Source organism: Schistocerca gregaria, chromosome 2 (genome assembly GCF_023897955.1).
Source record: "Schistocerca gregaria isolate iqSchGreg1 chromosome 2, iqSchGreg1.2, whole genome shotgun sequence".
Taxonomy (NCBI): Eukaryota; Metazoa; Arthropoda; class Insecta; order Orthoptera; family Acrididae; genus Schistocerca; species Schistocerca gregaria.
The window spans coordinates 216,692,043-216,709,721 of NC_064921.1; the positions used below are offsets into that span (position 1 = coordinate 216,692,043).

The window sequence follows — 17,679 nt, forward strand, 5'->3', positions numbered from 1 at the left end:
CCATACTACTCTGAGCGATCTGAACCATTTTTAGTTTCTGGTTGTCTCTGCTGCTTTCACCCGTGTACTGAACTCCGACAGAAGAACATGTCGGAAATGTTCCGATTCCTCCACTTGTCACTCCATTTTGTAGCTTCCACAGCTCCACTCGCTATCTACAAATGACAAAATGAGAATTTGTAAACTCAAATAGCAACTGTGAACTACGAATAAAAAATATCACATGTAATGGTTCTTCATTTACATGACCATTACGGCACTCCAACCCCAGCTCTCCATGCCAGTAATATCGTACTACTTTTCTGCGAAGTAACAGACATATTTTTGTGACAATATCCACATTTGGTTTTATTAATGTATAGGTACTCCGATGTATCGATATATTACAGTGATACGGTTCTTGTGTGTATTCATTTCTGTGAGACTGTCATAATCTTTGACTTACTTGTAACTGTTTTGACGCAAATGCGCACAGAGCAGTCTTTGTTTCACTTTGCGGAAGCTAAGTTGTTATTTTGCTTTGTAAAAGAACAGTCAAGTCTTGTGTTTGGTTAAAGTGGAAATTAAATATATGAAGATTGATACAAAACTGTTTTCTTGTAGATGTGATAATTAAGAAGAAGTATATATGACCTTACAAGAAGTTTAATAAAAATGTGGATCGTGAACACCAAGTCAAAAATTATTTCTACCATACCATTGTTCTGATCTGGGATTGTTTGATCATTAAGAATTTCGTGAAAAACGCATTTGTTAGGTCTTCAGATACTGCTAAAATACAAATCTGGACCTTCTAGCAGTCAAAGTAGAATCACCCTAGAATCAACAAGATGAGCCATAACAACTTCGACGAAATCTACGTGGGAATCCATTCAAAATAAGTGCCAAAATTAATGACTTTTTTACAGTGACTTCATTATTTCCATTCTGACGATACCATCCACAGTCAATAATTTTGCTGTTGCCCAATAAAGCGAACATATGCTGCGTGAGCAACATTATTAATCAGATTCCTAACCTACTTTGCAAATGGTGGTATTGTTAGACACTAGATAAACAAACCCATATGAACTGGAAAACCATCATGCCAAACAAAAGTGCTACGAATTTATGCACCAACCCGATGTTACAGAACATTGCCACCGTTGTCACTACCAAATAATAAATGTGTCTTATACTTATAGTGGGTGAAGTCTGCAGTTAGTTGGCAGTTGCCCTTAGGGGAGTGAACGAGTGCACCTCAATTCAAGCTGTGCCATGCTTTCGGCGCCGCTATATGGGCGTCGGGTACTGTGGCGCCAGAGACAGAAATAGCGCGGTCTTGAAGCGGTCAGCTAAATGCGTCGGCGGACGTCTTTGGCAACTTTCTGCACAGCGCCACAAATAGGGCGCTCCCTTCACGAGGTGCTGCGAGGTCGCATATGGGAAGCGTTGTATGCTCTGCATGGTTCTTATTTCGTACGTATGCATTTGTGTGTATTTATAGGCTATATCTATGTGTCTGTGCGAGTATGTGTATATGCATGCATTTACCAGCATCATAAGACATTAGTTAGAAGCTTTTCTGCAAAATTCTTGTGCATTAGTCATTTTTTGTTTAAACTGTTGTGTATTCAGCAGCGACTGTGGGGCTAACTGATTGTATTGTCCCACGTGGTTTGGTAACTGCTACACTGCTGCCTGTTAAAATCGCACGACATGGCAGCGGCAAGCAAAACATATGAAACTGGAAGTTAGCATGAGGTGCGCTACATGGTTGGATACGCGAATGAATAACAATGTAGCAAAAATCACATGTGAATATTTGTTTGTAAGAGAATAGTTTTGTGCTTCGTGTAACAAGGAGCAATGTGTAGCAGCACGTGGAGCGCCTGACAACACTGGACGCGGATCACCGTTGTATATTACCACACGATGACCTCTGTTCTCATAACTGGTACTGGGTGTTTAATATTAAAGTGCAGTTACTCACAGAGGTCTAGAGTGGGCTGTAATTACCACATATGTCAGCGAAACTTGGTAGATACGCTAATGCTTTGATGCGGAACCGATTAATGAAAAAAAAAATTGTTCCAGTTTTGGCCACCAGGTGCGAATCTGGTTGTGTGAAGGCAAGAAAGACGTATAGAAATATGTCCGTACGTAACAGATTACGATCCAGAGGTTGGCATGGAAGGTTCAACAAGTGAGAAAAAAATAAAGTTGATTTTATTATTAACCGCCGCTTACACAATTTTTTCAGTATGAGCACCGGAGACGTCGATGAGATGCAGCATCATTAAAACGTGATCAACAGTTGCTGGCAGCAGATCCGGTGGAAACTGAGCAATGTATTCCTCTACACTGACCTTCAGGTATAGACCGAACGTGTCCCTGGTAAACGCATTATTTTAGATATCCTTAGAACTAAAAGAGTCACACGGGTTTAGATAAGGTGACCTCGCAGGCCGTGGATCTGGAAAACCTCCGGAGATTACACATTCGTGGAAGATTCCACTAATCACAACTATCACTGGAGGAGCGACATGAGGTGTTGCCCATTTTGCACGAAAACAGTGATTTCCACACTGATCCGCTCTTCCAAAGCAGGATTCAGTTATTGTACTAGGAGGTGTCGATAACATGCAGAGCGCACACATGACAGGGCGTCTAACTGTATTCTCTCCAAAGGAGAACGCACAGAGAGTAAAAGTGCTTGTGAATTAGAAAATACTGAAGGGAAAGATGAAAGCAACTTACTTCATCAGAATATCTCGGGGAAAAAATTTAAGTAAATGATGTGCCAGTCTATCTTTTTTTCTTCTTCTTTTTTTCCAAGATCTTAGCGGTTGGAAAGAAACTGAAGTAATATGTCTTTCTGAACACCGTATAACCATAGGGATAGAAATTCTTATTGCGAGTGGTTATAAATTAGTTGTTAATTCATGTAGACCCACTATGGATCAAGGGGAGTTGTCACATTCATTGCCGGCCGGTGTGGCCATGCGGTTCTAGGCGCTACAGTCTGGATCTGCGTGACCGCTACGGTCGCAGGTTCGAATCCTGCCTCGGGCATGGATGTGTGTGATGTCCTTAGGTCAGTTAGGTTTAAGTAGTTCTAAGTTCTAGGGGATTGAGTACCACAGATGTTAAGTCTCATAGTGCTCAGAGCAATTTGAACTATTTTTTTGAACCACATTCATTGAAAAACAATACAAAAATGAAGAAAGAAGTAAATTCTGTATATCTCAGGATACGTACGCTTGTGAGTTAATACTGGGAAATGTAAAAGTTGTTGTTGTTACATTACACAGGTGTCCACTGAATAATTGGAGGATTTTCATGAAATATTTTGATGGTTTATTTTGCTGTGTCAGATACAAAGCAAAGAAGGGATTATTAATTTGTAGAGATTTTAACGTAAATTTCTTGAAGGGATCTGACATGAAAAATCTAGAGGCGCTGATAGTCACTTCCCTGCCCGCATTGTTCAAGACCCTCGTAGATAATGTATCCATACTATAAGCGAAAGATAAAGGAACGGATGCCTGTCATGTGATCGTAATGCACAGTTAATGACATTACATAACTCCACGTACTGTTCAGAAAGATTGAAAGAAAACAGTGAAAATTAAATGGCACCAATCACTATGGGACTTAACATCTGAGGTCATCAGTCGCCTAGACTTAGAACTACTTAAACCTAACCAACCTACCGAGCGAAGTGGCGCAGTGGTTAGCACACTGGACTCGCATTCGGGAGGACGACGGTTCAATCCCGTCTCCGGCCATCCTGATTTAGGTTTTCCGTGATTTCTCTAAATCGCTTCAGGCAAATGCCGGGATGGTTCCTTTGAAAGGGCACGGCCGATTTCCTTCCCCATCCTTCCCTCATCCGAGCTTGCGCTCCGTCTCTAATGACCTCGTTGTCGACGGGTCGTTAAACACTAGTCTCCTCCTCCTCCTAACCAACCTAAGGACATCACACACATCCATGCCCGAGGCAGGATTCGAACCTGCGACCGTTGCAGCAGCGCGGTTCCGGAACCTTTCGGCCACAGCGGCCGGCGAAAACAGTGAAGCTGATTGAGAAAACTACTGAAGATTTCAATGAAGCTTAGAGCTTATGACTAATGACATTACATGTCTCCTCGTACAGTTCAGAAACATTCAAAGAAAACAGTGAAGCTGATTGAGAAAACTACTGAAGATTTCAAATGAAGCTTAGAGCGACATAAACATCGTGAAAAAGTTGGCGTATTTGTGTCGCTCTCCTACACCCGACCCGTCAATCCATAAGACTCAACGGAACTAGGAGAACCTCTGAAGATATGCAACGAAGCTCAGGGCAAACGCTGAGAGCGAAAAGTTCCATGTACCACGACCATTAAGACCGAAATATTCACCAATAATTGAGATAACCGATCGCGAAAGTCTTGATTAGATGAAATCCGCTATCATTCCACTAAGTTCATAGTTAAGTTCCAATAACTAATCGCTTTCAGTTTATTAAGAAAATAACTCTGCCTCTTCAGTTCTTATAATTTTAACTTTGTTAGACATCTTGAACAGTTTGTCAAATATTATGGGGTGTGAACATTACATCGCTTGGTGACTGCATGTGTTTCAGTATAAAACTGACGTTCTGGAATATGTTTATGTCCAACAGTATTGTACCTGCACAATGAATACGTGAAGTTTATGGCCCTCACGTGCTTACATTTCTCCAAGAATATTGAGCGGTCTCTACAGGATCTATTTTACCGACTGTTCATGCTTTGGATACAAGGCGGAGAGCTGTGACAGGATAAAGCGCGCAGTTGCCCTCAGACAACAGAAGCTCACGTTTCTTTCGTGGAAGCCAGAGCGGAAGTAATGTCCAGTGAGCGATTCGTCATGTGACGTCACACAGAATATCTGCCCCACCCACCTGTCACCACCAGGCAGCGCTCACATCCTAGCGCATTATGATCTCAGTTTTTAATTTTCGTTACAAGGAATGAGAACAGTCATTTAATTAAAACTATAGGATCTCACTCTTTTAGAGAACAATTCATAAACTGTTGCTTGTCGTACATATCCGCTCCACCCTGACTTCAACTGTGTAACGTTTGATAAATTTTCTAGAAATAGAGGACGCTATCATCTACAGTCTACTTACTGGATTGGATTAAAAAAAAGAAAAAAAACTGTATTGTGTAACTTACATTTGAACATTGCTTTCCCTTAAGCACGAGTAACGTGCCTTCTGTACCATTCCACTCGGTACTCAGCAAGTAAGAAGTTTTTAATTTGAACTCGCATCTGAAATCAAAAGACAATTGACAGAAATTCAGATCGGTGGCCAATGTCACGTCTCATTGTTCCTTCACTCAAGAAGTTGCAACAGTTAGCCAGAAGAGTTCGTAGATCTCACTGTTATCATCGTCATCAACATAATCATCAACCATTTAAAACACATTTTTGGCTAAATGAGATGGCAGTCCTCAGAGATAAGCTGCTTGATGATCCTACGTGGTTCTTGACATTGTCTACTCGCCTTCAATTACGTCATCGTGTCGGTCTTCCCTTCTCTCTTGGAACCTAGCAAAGAAATTCTTTGGTTTCATCATTCACTCGCCTGGCTATATGGTCCGCCGCAACCGTTTCATTTTCATTGCAATTCTAATTATTTTTCCACTCCAGTATGTCCCTAATCCATGTGTTTATTTTTCCTATATCTTCATCTAACTCCCAATATATACTTCTCCATTATTCTCCTAACAACCCTCAGTTTCTGAGTATTTTTCGTTAAAAATCTCGCTCCCATTAGTCTGAACTCATAACACACACTAGTTATAAATGTCCCGTCGTATCCACAACAAACTTATTTTCCACAAAAACTTTTTAGGGTGTAGATGATATAAAGATATAAAGTGACGTATAATGGTACATTATGATTCGTTAATCTGTGCCTGTCCGAGACTCGAACCCAAATTTTCTGCTTTACTTGAGCGGTTGGCTTAACCGTCGTGCCCTTCAGAGTTCGCTTTTCATACGATCCAAATTCCCAACTTCTCGCACAGTACATATGTAGCCTCCGCTGTCGGTTATCATAATTGCTTGCAGCTTGATCTGGTTCCTGCAACAGATAGGAAGTGTCCAGAATGAGATTTTCACTCTGCAGCGGAGTGTGCGCCGATATGAAAATTCCTGGAAGATTAAAACTGTGTGCCAGACCGAGACTCGAACTCGGGACCTTTGCCTTTCGCGGGCAAGTGCTTTACCAACTGAGCTACCCAAGCGCGACTTACGACCCGTCCTCACAGCTTTAATTCTGCCAGTACCTCGTCTCCTACCTTCCACACAGTTTTAATCTGTCAGGAAGTTTTATATCGGCGCACACTCCGCTGCAGAGTGAAAATCTCACTCTGAAAACATCGCTCGGCCTGTGGCTAAGCCACGTTTCCGCAATATCTTTTATTCCAGGAGTGCTAGTTCTGCATATTTTGCAGAAGAGCTTCTGTGAAGTTTGGAAGGTAGGAGACGAAGTACTGGCAGAATTAAAGCTGTGAGGACGGGTCGTGAATCGTGCTTGGGTAACTCAGTTGGTAGAGCACTTGCCCGCGAAAGGCAAAGTCCCGAGTTCGAGTCTCGGTCTGGCACATAGTTTTAATCTGCCAGGAAGTTTCAGATAGGATGTGGTGTGCGTCCGCACCTAAGGTGTCATCATTAACAGTCAACAATGATACCGTCATTGCGGATGCACACCACATACGATCTCTTGCGGGAACCAGATCAAGCTGCAAGCAATTAGGATAATGGGCAGTGTACGCTACATATGCAGCTTGCAGCAAATTGAAAATTTGGGTTGGACGGAAAGTGTACGTTGTTAGCCGTCCGCCGGCCGGTGTGGCCGAGCGGTTCTAGACGCTTTAGTCTGGAACCGCGTGACCGCTACGGTCGCAGGTTCGAATCCTGCCTCGGGCATGGATGTGTGTGATGTTCTTAGGTTAGTTAGGTTTAAGTAGTTCTAAGTTCTAGGGGACTGATGACCATAGATGTTAAGTCCCATAGTGCTCAGAACCATTTGGTAGCCGAACAGTTAAAACGACAGCGTAAAGCGGGAAATCAAGGTTGAAATCCCGGTTCGGCACAAATTTTCACCTGTCGCCATTGGATTTATTTCACTGTCTGATTGCGGCTGAGGTCTTTCTCTTTCTTCGTGTGCATATATGGGCACTGAGTCAAAAATGGCGTCTGTTCCTTTGCACACGTTTGAAAGAACAGACATCACTCATACAGGATGTTCGGCTTATAAGTGGAGAGATTTTTATTGGAGAGCGAGGACAGTGTGGGAACTTCATTACATCAGTATTTACTTCATTTTCAGACCAATAATTATAGTTATTAGGAGTAGTATGTTTTTAGATTGGGTAGTACATCCTAGTATGTGTTTCTAGAGCGGAGCCATTGGAGCTTATTTTCCCTTGGGAAGCAGATTGGGTGTTGAAGTGTGGATGTATGGACACAAAATGATTAGTCTAAACTGACAGTTGTAGTCAACTAATTGGTGCAGTTACGTCTGTGCAGATAACATCAGGCATACATTGTGTGACGTGTTTATGGGAAGAAATGCAGAGAAAAACAGTTATCACACTGATGGGGATACATACAGGCATTAAGGTACCAATGATCACAATATCAGCACTTATACCCCTAACACCCTATGTATTTTTTACTTCTGTTTCTTTTTCTGTGCATGCAATAGCTATCTCTATTCTGTTAAATACAAAAATTAATGAACCTATTCTATAATTACATTGTTAATTTGTAATACTTTTTCAGTGGGATGGTTACACATTATATCATTATTATTGTAACTGCATGCCAAGCCTACTTGCAAACTTGTTCCCGCGAATCTTTCCATTCGCTGTTGAGGTTTATCTGGGCTAGAAGCCATCTGTGCCATAGCATCCGCAAAGCAAAAGAGGTTCAGGTAAGTTCCATTAACACCTATCCCTTCTTCATTTTCCCATGTCAAGGACTTGAAAAGTTCCTCCGCTTCTTACACATTACAATAGTTTAGGGTCTGTTACATCCAATCTTTCGTTAACACTGCAAATTAGGTCGCCAGACTGTTTTCCACTTTGCACGGACGGATCGAAAATAAAAGGTGAAAGTCATGTAGGACATGCCTTGTGGTGTAACTTTTTTCAAGAAGAAAACTGTTGGAGATTCCTCGACAACTTCTATATTTACAACCAGAAGCATTGCGATAATATAAGAATCCTAGTAATAAATTAAGAAAATCGTAGCAATAAAACTGACTCGATATTTGTAGTGAAAGGTCTGGGAGCTAGGAACTGGCCCGGGACAGAGACAAGGGCGAAGAGACAGGGGCAAAGGTGACCGCACCCCCTCCCCGAAGCTCTCTTGCAAAGGAAAAAAATTTAGTGGTCTATTTAGGCGTTTTTCTTTCAAAAAACTAATTTAAAGATCGGTATTACGCAGATTTTTAACAGGGTAGGAACTGGAACTTTATTATGTCTACTTACAAGCGCCTTTCGTCTTCAAAAAATATTAAAAATAGTTCATACACTCCGGTTTGGCTCCCCCTACAAACTATCAAATGGCCGCTCTTGGACAGAGAACAACATTATTCATGTAGTATAGGAGCTAATAGAGTGTAGCAGTGCAATCAGACAATTGTAGCTGTCTCGGGTAAAAACGACAGTGCTATAACCAACGATAAGAAGCAGAGGTTGAAAATGCCGCTTCAGTTGTAAGCTTCTTTAAATTTTCCAGTGCTAAAACCACGGCCGAAACAGGTCGTGGTTTAAGCGTTCGAAAACAAGAAGAACCTTACAACCTTTCAACCTCTGCTATAATGCTCAGTTGCGGCTGTTCCTCCAGCTGGATTGTTTTTCAATGATAAGAAGGCTGATCATTTGGCAACAGAGGATTATGCCTTCATGTTAACTCACTATATAAGTAATTTTATACCTGTCTGGGTTCGAGAATCGAGAACGAGTTGCAAGAACAATAGATCACGTCTAATTTTTTTCGGGGAAGGCACTACACGGAGGTACAACCTACCGTTCTGACCAATACTCGGTTTAGAGACCACAGATTGCGAAAACTAACCATGAAACGACTTTCAGGATGACAGTAGGACATGGATAGTTTTTGTCTCACCTGTATAGAATAAACGTCAGTGCAGCGCTACATTATAGCTGTAACATGAATCGGTCAAAGCTCATTTGCTTTTGTTTTGCAGCAAGTACGAAGTTGCGAGTAAAATATTTGTGCAGCAGTTGAGTTCATGACGTATCCAAGTCTCGCAGAACATTATTTCACTTTTCAGTGAGAGCAAACATTGAATACATATCGAAAACACTACTCCTTGAATTTGACTGTAATTTCATTTGTAGCTGTAGTATCTCTGAAGATGGTATTCTGTAAAGTTTTAACATATTTTCATATGTCTGTGTATTAACGTGTTTTAATGGCTTTCGAGTATTCTAGCTGATCCTCTGAGATTTGTCTGTTCTGAAAATTTGATCTGAAAAATGTAATGTATCTCATTTTGAAGATAAGCACGATATTGTTTATGTCTGGGGAGTTTGGTAGCCAGCGGAAGTGTCTATACTCAGAAGTGTCTTCCTGGAACCACTCTGTAGCAATTCTGGACGTGTGGGGTTTTGCAGTGTCCTGCTGGAAATGCCAAAGTCGGTCGGAATACACAATGGACATGAATGGATGCAGGTGATCAGACAGGATGCTTACGTATGTGTCACCTCTCAGAGTCGTATCTAGACGTACCAGGGGCTCCATATCACTCCAACCGCACACGTTCCACACCATTACAGAGCTTTCACCAGCTTGAACAGTCCCCTGCTGACATGCATGATCCATGGATTCATGAGGTTGTCTCCATACCCGTACACGTCCATCCGCTCGATACAATTTGAAACGAGACTCGTCCGATCAGGCAACATGTTTTCCGTCATTAACAGTACAATGTCGGCGTTGATGGGTCCAGGCGAGGCGTAAAGTTTTGTGTCGTGCAGTCATCAAGGATACACGAGTTGGCCTTCGGTTCCGAAAGCGCATATCGATGATATTTCATTGAATGGTTCACACGCTGACACTTGTTGATGCTCCAGCATTGAAATCTGCATCAATCTGCGGAAGGGTTGCACTTCTGTCATGCTGAATGATTCTCTTCAGTCATCGTTGGTACCGTTTTTGCAGGATCTGTTTCCAGTTGAAGCGATGTAGGAGATTCGATGTTTTACCGGATTCCTGATATTTACGGTACACTCGTGAAATGGAAAATCCTCACTTCGTCGTTATTTCGGAGATGCTGTGTCCCATCGATCGTGAGCTGACCATAACACTACGTTCAGGCTCACGTAAATCTTGATAAACTTCCATTGTAGCAGCAGTAACTGATCTAACTACTGCACCAGATACTCGTTGTATATAGGCGATGCCGACCGCAGCGCCGTATTCTGCCTGTTTCCATATCTGTGTATATGAATGCACATGCCTTTACCAGTTATTTGGCGCTTCGGCGTATAAACGGGCAATGCATTGGTGGAGCTGTCTTTTGTATTTATGTTATACATGTGAAAAGGCAATTATGTGATTAAGATTGCGCGCGGAATGATAGATGGAGCTAGACGCATGGAACATTCCATTTCGGAAATCGTTAGGGAATGCAGTAAAGAGATCCACAGTGTAAAGAGTATGCCGAAATACCAAATCTGGGGTATGAACTCTCACATTGGACTACCCACTGACCGGCGGCCTTCAGTTAACGGCCAGAGCAGCTACGTTTTCGCAGAGTTGTCAGTGCTAATAGGGAAACAACACTGCGCGAAATAACCACTGACATCAATGTGGAACGTACGACGCACTTATCCGTTAGGACAGTGTTGCGAAATTTAGCCTTTGGTAATAGCACGACATCGCCCGCAGTGCCTCCCCTGAGGTCGTGACTAGGTTGGTTGGACCCTAGGCGACTGAAAAACCGTGGCCTGGTTAGATGAGTCCGGATTTCAGTTGCTAAGAACTGATGGTAGGTGGCGCAGACCCGACGAAGTCAAGGATCCAAGTTGTCAACAAGGCATTGTGCAAGCTGCTGGTGGCTCAATAATGGTGTGGGCTGTGTTTACGTGGAATGGACTGGGTCCTCTGGTCCAACTAATCGATCATTGACTGGAAATGATTGTTTTCGGCCACTTGAAGATCACTTGCAGCCATTCATGGAGGCTGACAAATTCACCATGTCACTGGGCCATATTTTTGGGACATAATCTAGACGTCAGTTCGTGCACAAAATCTGCACCGGCAATTATGTATGGCTATAGAGACAGCATAGCTCAATATTTCTGCACGGGACTTCCAACGACCTCTTTAGTGCATAACATGTCGAGCAGCTTGCACTGCACAGGCCAACATGAAGTCGGCAACATATCAGGAGATATCCCATGACTTTAGTCCTCAGTGCATGGTTCGTATTTGCTTGTTGAACCTAGTTGCCTCAACGCGTCTGCTGAAATCCGGCGTGACGCTGTAATGTGTATCACTGAACAAACCAGAGAACAACTGTGCATTTGTCTCTCGTTTTATAACACGAAGGGAAGTGACAGTTTTTCAAGAATTCATAGAAAAGCAAGCGAAAACAGCAACCAAAAAAACATGCCGCAATATCTTGGCACAGCATGCATTGTTTCATAGCTGAGATGAAACCCCACGTGTTAGTTAAATTTAATAAGTTAAAATATTCCATCACCGGCCATTCGTTCTACTTGAAAATGGGAAAAGTCCTTAACGAGAGGTTACACAAACAGTGTGAATACCTTTATTGCGCGGTTACATTTTAAAACCACCAATCAAAACCATAGCTGGTGAAGGTGAAGACCGCAGCCAGTGCTAACCCACTTTATAGATGTTTCTTATTTACATACTCTTCCAAGTGGTTAAATGGTTCAAATTGCTCTGAGCACTATGGGACTCAACTGCTGTGGTCATCAGTCCTCTAGAACTTAGAACTACTTAAACCTAACTAACCTAAGGACATCACACACATCCATGTCCGAGGCAGGATTCGAACCTGCGACCGTAGCAGTCGCACGGTTCCGGACTGCGCGCCTAGAACCGCGAGGCCACCGCGGCCGGCACTCTTCCAAGTACGTATAACACTACGGTGATGCTCCTTGTCGCAAAACTACCACTCCGGCATGAATTTTGATAATTTCTCAAAGTAGCTACATTTTCAATTTGACTTTTATTTGCCCGTTGATCTCTCAAGATCAACTTTTCACCCATACACCAGCGTTGATCGACCTGTAATGCCATAATGTTTTTTCAAACGCGTGATGTAAACTACACTGTGCCCGTTTGTCTGCGATGTTAACTGGCTACAGCTTGACTATTAAATCAGATGCGCTAAAAGTACCATAACGTCATTAATTTGTTAAGGTAATACGGTTTACTGATATGGACAAAACTGCATTGCTACACACTGACAAATATCGCTTACCGACTAAACATCTGCGCTGATTGGCTGTCATTTTATGGCTATTGCTCCAGAACTGTGAATTTCCTATCTTTGGCTACTTGGAGAATTTTGTTCGTTCCGATGAACCCTGCAGCACTCTGACCTTATCATCAGGTCAATATCTTGTGGCAAAAGGTCCATCGCTAGCGCTTCGATATTTCCATTTTTAGAATCCCGTATCTCACTCGCTAAAAATAGAACCCTAATAGGATCACTTTGTTGACCGTCTTTCTGCCTGTCTGTCATGATCCTTTTTCTCAGGGACGGTTAGAGGCATTAACTTGAAATTTATGTCACATACTGACCACTACAGTCCCTTGACGATAAACAAATTTAAGCTTCGAAAGCAATGCAATCAAAATATTGCGAAAATTGACAACTGACCCTAAAGTTCAGTAGGGAACCGCGCGCCTGCTACGGTCGCAAGTTCGAATCCTGCCTCGAGCATGGTTGTGTGTTATGTCCTTACGTTAGTTAGGTTTAAGTAGTTCTACGTCTAGGGGACTGATGACCTCAGATAATTCCCATAGTGCTTGGGGCCATTTTTCCTTTTTTACACTAAAGAATGAAAAGTGTGAAGTCATCAACAAGAGTGCAAAAAAGAATCCGTTAAACTTGGGTTACACGATAACTCAGTCAAGTAAAAAGGCCGTAAATTCAACTAAATATCTAGGAATTACAATTAGGAATAACTTAAATTGGAAACAACACATAGAAAATGTTGTGGGGAAGAAAGGCGTTTGTCGTTGCAGTGGAATCTTCTCGCGAAGTTTCAAACATCAACTTTCTTCTCCGAATGCGAAAATATTTTACCTATCCCGACATACATAGGGAGAACCGACTATCATAATAAAATACAGGAAATCAATGATCGCGCGGAAATATATTAGTGTTCGTTTCTTCCGCGCGCTGTTCGAGATTGGAATAATACAGTGTTAGTGTGAAAGTGGTTCATTGAACCCTCTGCTAGGCACTTAAGTGTGATTTGCAGAGTATCCATGTGGATGTAAGGTCATATTTTGATACTCGCAAACTCACTCATAAAAACCTAAAGATGAAGCCTCTAAATTGAAGCGCCAAAGAAATTGGTATAGGCATGCGTATTCACATACAGATATATGTAAACAGGCACAATACGACGCTGCGGTTGGCATCGGCTATATAAGACAACAAGTGTCTTGTGCAGCTCTTATCGGTTACTGCTGCTACGGTGGAAGGTTATCAAGATTTAAGTGAGTTTGAACGTGCTGTTATAGTCGGCGCGCGAGCGATGGGACACAGCGTCTCCGAGGTAGCGATAAAATGGGGATTTTTCCGTACGACCTATTTCACGAGTGTACCGTGGATATCAGGAATCCGGTAAAACATCAAAAATCCGTCATCGCTGCGGCCGGAAAAAGATCCTGCAAGAACGGGACTAATGATGACCGAAGAGAATCGTTCAACGTGACACACGTGCAACCCTTCCGCGATTTGCTGCAGATTTCAGTGCTGGAACATCAAGTGTCAGCGTGTGTACCTTTTAGTGAAATGTCATCGATATGGGATTTCGGAGCCGAAGGCCCACTCGTGTACCCTTGATGACTACACGACACAAAACTTTACACCTCACCTGGACCCATCAACACCGACATTGGTCTCTTGATGACTGGAAACATGTTGCCTGTTCGGACGAGTTTCGTTACAAATTGTATCGAGCGGATGGAAGTATACGGGTATGGAGACAACCTCATGAATTCATTGACCCTGCATGTCAGTAGGGGACTGTTCAAGCTGATGGAAACTCTGTAATGGTGTTGGGCGTGTGCAGTTGGAGTGATATGGAACCCATGATACGTCTTGATACGGCCCTGACAGGTGACACGTAAGCATCCTGGCTGATCACCTGCAACCATTCATGTCCTTTGTGCATTCCGACGGACTTTGGCATTTCCTGCAGGACAATGCGACACCCCACACGTCCAGAATTGCTACGGAGTAGCTCCAGGAGTGCTATTCTGAGTTTAAACGCATCCACTGTCCACCAATCTCCCCAGACATTAACATTATTGAGCATATCTGGGATGCCTTGCAACGTACTGTTCAGAAGAGAACTCCACCTCCTCGCACTCTTACGGATTTGTGGACAGCCCTCCAGGATTTTTGGAGTCAATTCCCTTCAGCACTACTTCAGACATTAGTCGAGTCCACGCCACTTCGTCTTGCAGCACTTATGCGCGTTCGCAGGGCTCCTAACGATATTAGGCAGGTGTACCAGTTACTTTGCTCCTCGATGTACGTACATAATTAAGTCCAATGCTCATTTGTACGTTTTTTTTATTTCCAATACCTACTCCGTCATCAAAGTTTTACATAATGGTTCAAACGGCTCTGAGCACTATGGGACTTAACATCTATGGTCATCAGTCCCCTAGAACTTAGAACTACTTAAACCTAACTAACCTAAGGATGTCACACACATCCATGCCCGAGGCAGGATTCGAACCTGCGACCGTAGCGGTCGCGCGGCTTCGGACTGAGCGCCTAGAACCGCTAGACCACCGCGGCCGGCAGCGTTTTACATATTTACAAGTGGCTTTCCGTTTTGAGCTGGTGAAACAGTTGTACCTGACAGAAATTATGTCTTTATTTAATGCAGAATGAATGAGATCAATTAAAAACAAACTGCGGCTCTATGGAATACCTGCATCTTGTGCGAAACTGCTTAACTGGAGGCCCATGGTGAAATTTCTTGATTTTTCTTGTACATAAAGCGCCACAACCGTAAGAAGAAGACTGAAAATAAAGAGTCAATGCTTTAAGCCAGTATTTAGAAGTGTAGCTTATTCGCTGTCTATCTTTTCGTTTCGTGTATGATTTGGTTGCGTGATTTTGTGCCTGAAGATTTCTAAATATTCTGGGATGTCCAGTTTTCGGCTTTTGTCTTGTATATGTAAGATCTCCAGGTCATTTTCAATACTGTCAACAGTGTGCCCAGTTTCAAGTAAATGGGCAGCTACCGCCGTTTTATTTGCTTGTTGCAGGCCAAAGGCTGCAAGATGTTCGTTAAGCCTCACTCCAAAATTTCCGCCACTTTGACCTATGTAGAAATGGTCGCAGTTTTGGCAGTTGATCTGATAAGCTCTATAATTTGCCAGTTTTTCTGTGTTGTTTTAGTTTCTTTTGCAGTTGGAATGACTGTGTATTTGTTATACGAAAACTAATATTTACATTGAATTCCGTGAAAATATGAGCTATGTATTTTACATGAGAACTTGCTAAAGTAGTGTATCTTCTTGTTGCAGTCAGTGGCGTGCCATGTTATAGCCGCTATGCCATTTTTCTACAGTATTTTGATAAATGGAAAATATTGTCTGTGAAGAGCATCCATTATTTTTTGCAACTGCTTAATACAGCTGTAGAACTTATAACCTAGTCGTGGACGTTATGAGTAATTTCAAAGTTATTCGTAGGCCAGATGTCGGGCTAAAGCCAATAATTTGAAGGTATGAGTGATATTGTCCAAAGGGTCGATTCCATCGTAATTAAATCATTTCAGAATGTAACAACTGCCTCGAGCTTGCACCATGATTTGCATGCATTTCACTAGGAAAGTTCACTTAGCTCGACGCTGGACACAGCGCTATCTGGTAATGCTGAAATGTCATTTTTCCCCTTGGACCACACTGCAGCGCACTCACTGAGGTCAGTATGACGCCGAGCAAGCAAGAACTCAGATCAGTTCATAAACTCATCCGAAGGAGTCAACATCATAGTATAGGACCAACGAATTATTATGTTACCAGTGAGCTAATATTGTTGTAAATGTCGACTATTGTACCTGAAGAGAACAGTACGTTACTTAGTGCATCAAATGACAGTTGTAAATCATCAAGCAGTCCTGGGCAAAAGAACTGTGTCAAAGTTAAGTACGGGAGGGCCGTTCAATAACTAATGCAACACTTTTTTTTTTACTCGGTCAATCTTGGTTGAAAAAATGCAGAGTATGTTGTGATACGTTGTGGAATATTACTGCTTCAGCCCCTTTAGTTTTATGAAGTTCTGATTGTTGGTGGAACTACACGTAGTCTTCAAAGTGGCGTCTGTAACGGAGATGCGTTTTACGCACGGAATCGTCATTGCGTTTCTGTTGGCGGGAAATCAGAGCGTCGCAGACATTCAGAGGCGCTTGTAGACTGTCTACGGAGACCTGGCAGTGAAAGGGGCTCTGTGGGTCCTTGGCCGAGACGTCGGTCATCATCGCAGCAGAGGTTGCACAGACCTCTCCGATCTCCAGCATTCCAGCAGATCGCGAAAGCTCTGACCCCTGCAGTGTTGGAACGTGCGAATATTCTCATTCAAGGTGATCGACAGACCTCAATCAAACACATCGCTGTACAACTGGACTTCTCTGTTGGTAGCGCTGACACACCCATTCACGAGTTGGGGTATTCAAAGGTGTATGTCTACTGGTTTCCTCGCCACCCAAGACCATAAAGAGCAGAGCAACGGAGGACCATCTTTGCGGATTTGTTTGCCTGTTACAAGGCACAATTTTTTGTCGAACAACTTCACAGTTAGAGAATATGTGTGGTGTCATGTCAGTAATTGCAAAATCGAGTCAAATTTATAAAGAACTTGGTAATATTAGCGTAGTTATCAGTATGATTTTGCACCCCGTATGGCTTGTATGCATGAACTGAACAAGGTTTCATCGCTTTGAACGAGAAGCAAAATGGCAACCTATGGAGTGGCCCACACATCCACTCCTCCGAAGAAAAAGTAGACAGCCGCGCCGTCAACCAGTAAAGTCATGGCGACGGTCAACTGGGACACTGAAGTGTTTATTTCGTGTGATGTCCTCCTTCATGGTGCAACAATCAACTCTGAAGTTAAAAGTGGTACCCTCATGAAGACTGAGAAACATGAGCGTGTTCGTCCCCACAAAAATGCTAACAACGGACATCGCCTTCTCCATGACAACGCATGGCCTCAAGCAAGTCTGTGCACACGAGTGGAGCTCACAAAACTTCATTTGACTGCTCTTCCTCATCCACCATACAGCCCGGATCACGCACCTTCCGACTTTCATATATGTTCCCCTACGAGGGATGCACTCCACGGGAAGCAGTACATGGGTGATAGGGAGGTTATTGATGCAGCAAGACGTT

General features: G+C 42.8%; 1 protein-coding gene across 5 annotated transcripts in view; it reads left to right on the forward strand.

Annotated features, from left to right (window-relative positions):
* The window catches only part of LOC126336711 (lactosylceramide 4-alpha-galactosyltransferase-like), a 518,899-nt gene that overhangs the window by 334,378 nt on the left and 166,842 nt on the right, over window positions 1-17,679 (forward strand). The window contains exon 1 of one of the 5 annotated variants that reach the window (XM_050000682.1): window positions 1,420-1,458. The exons of the other annotated variants lie outside the window; for them this stretch is intronic. Within the exon in view, the coding sequence (XP_049856639.1) occupies window positions 1,436-1,458 (23 nt within the window). The 5' untranslated portion in view covers window positions 1,420-1,435. Of the gene's footprint in view, window positions 1-1,419; window positions 1,459-17,679 lie in introns of those variants that run through there. 5 annotated transcript variants of the gene reach the window in all.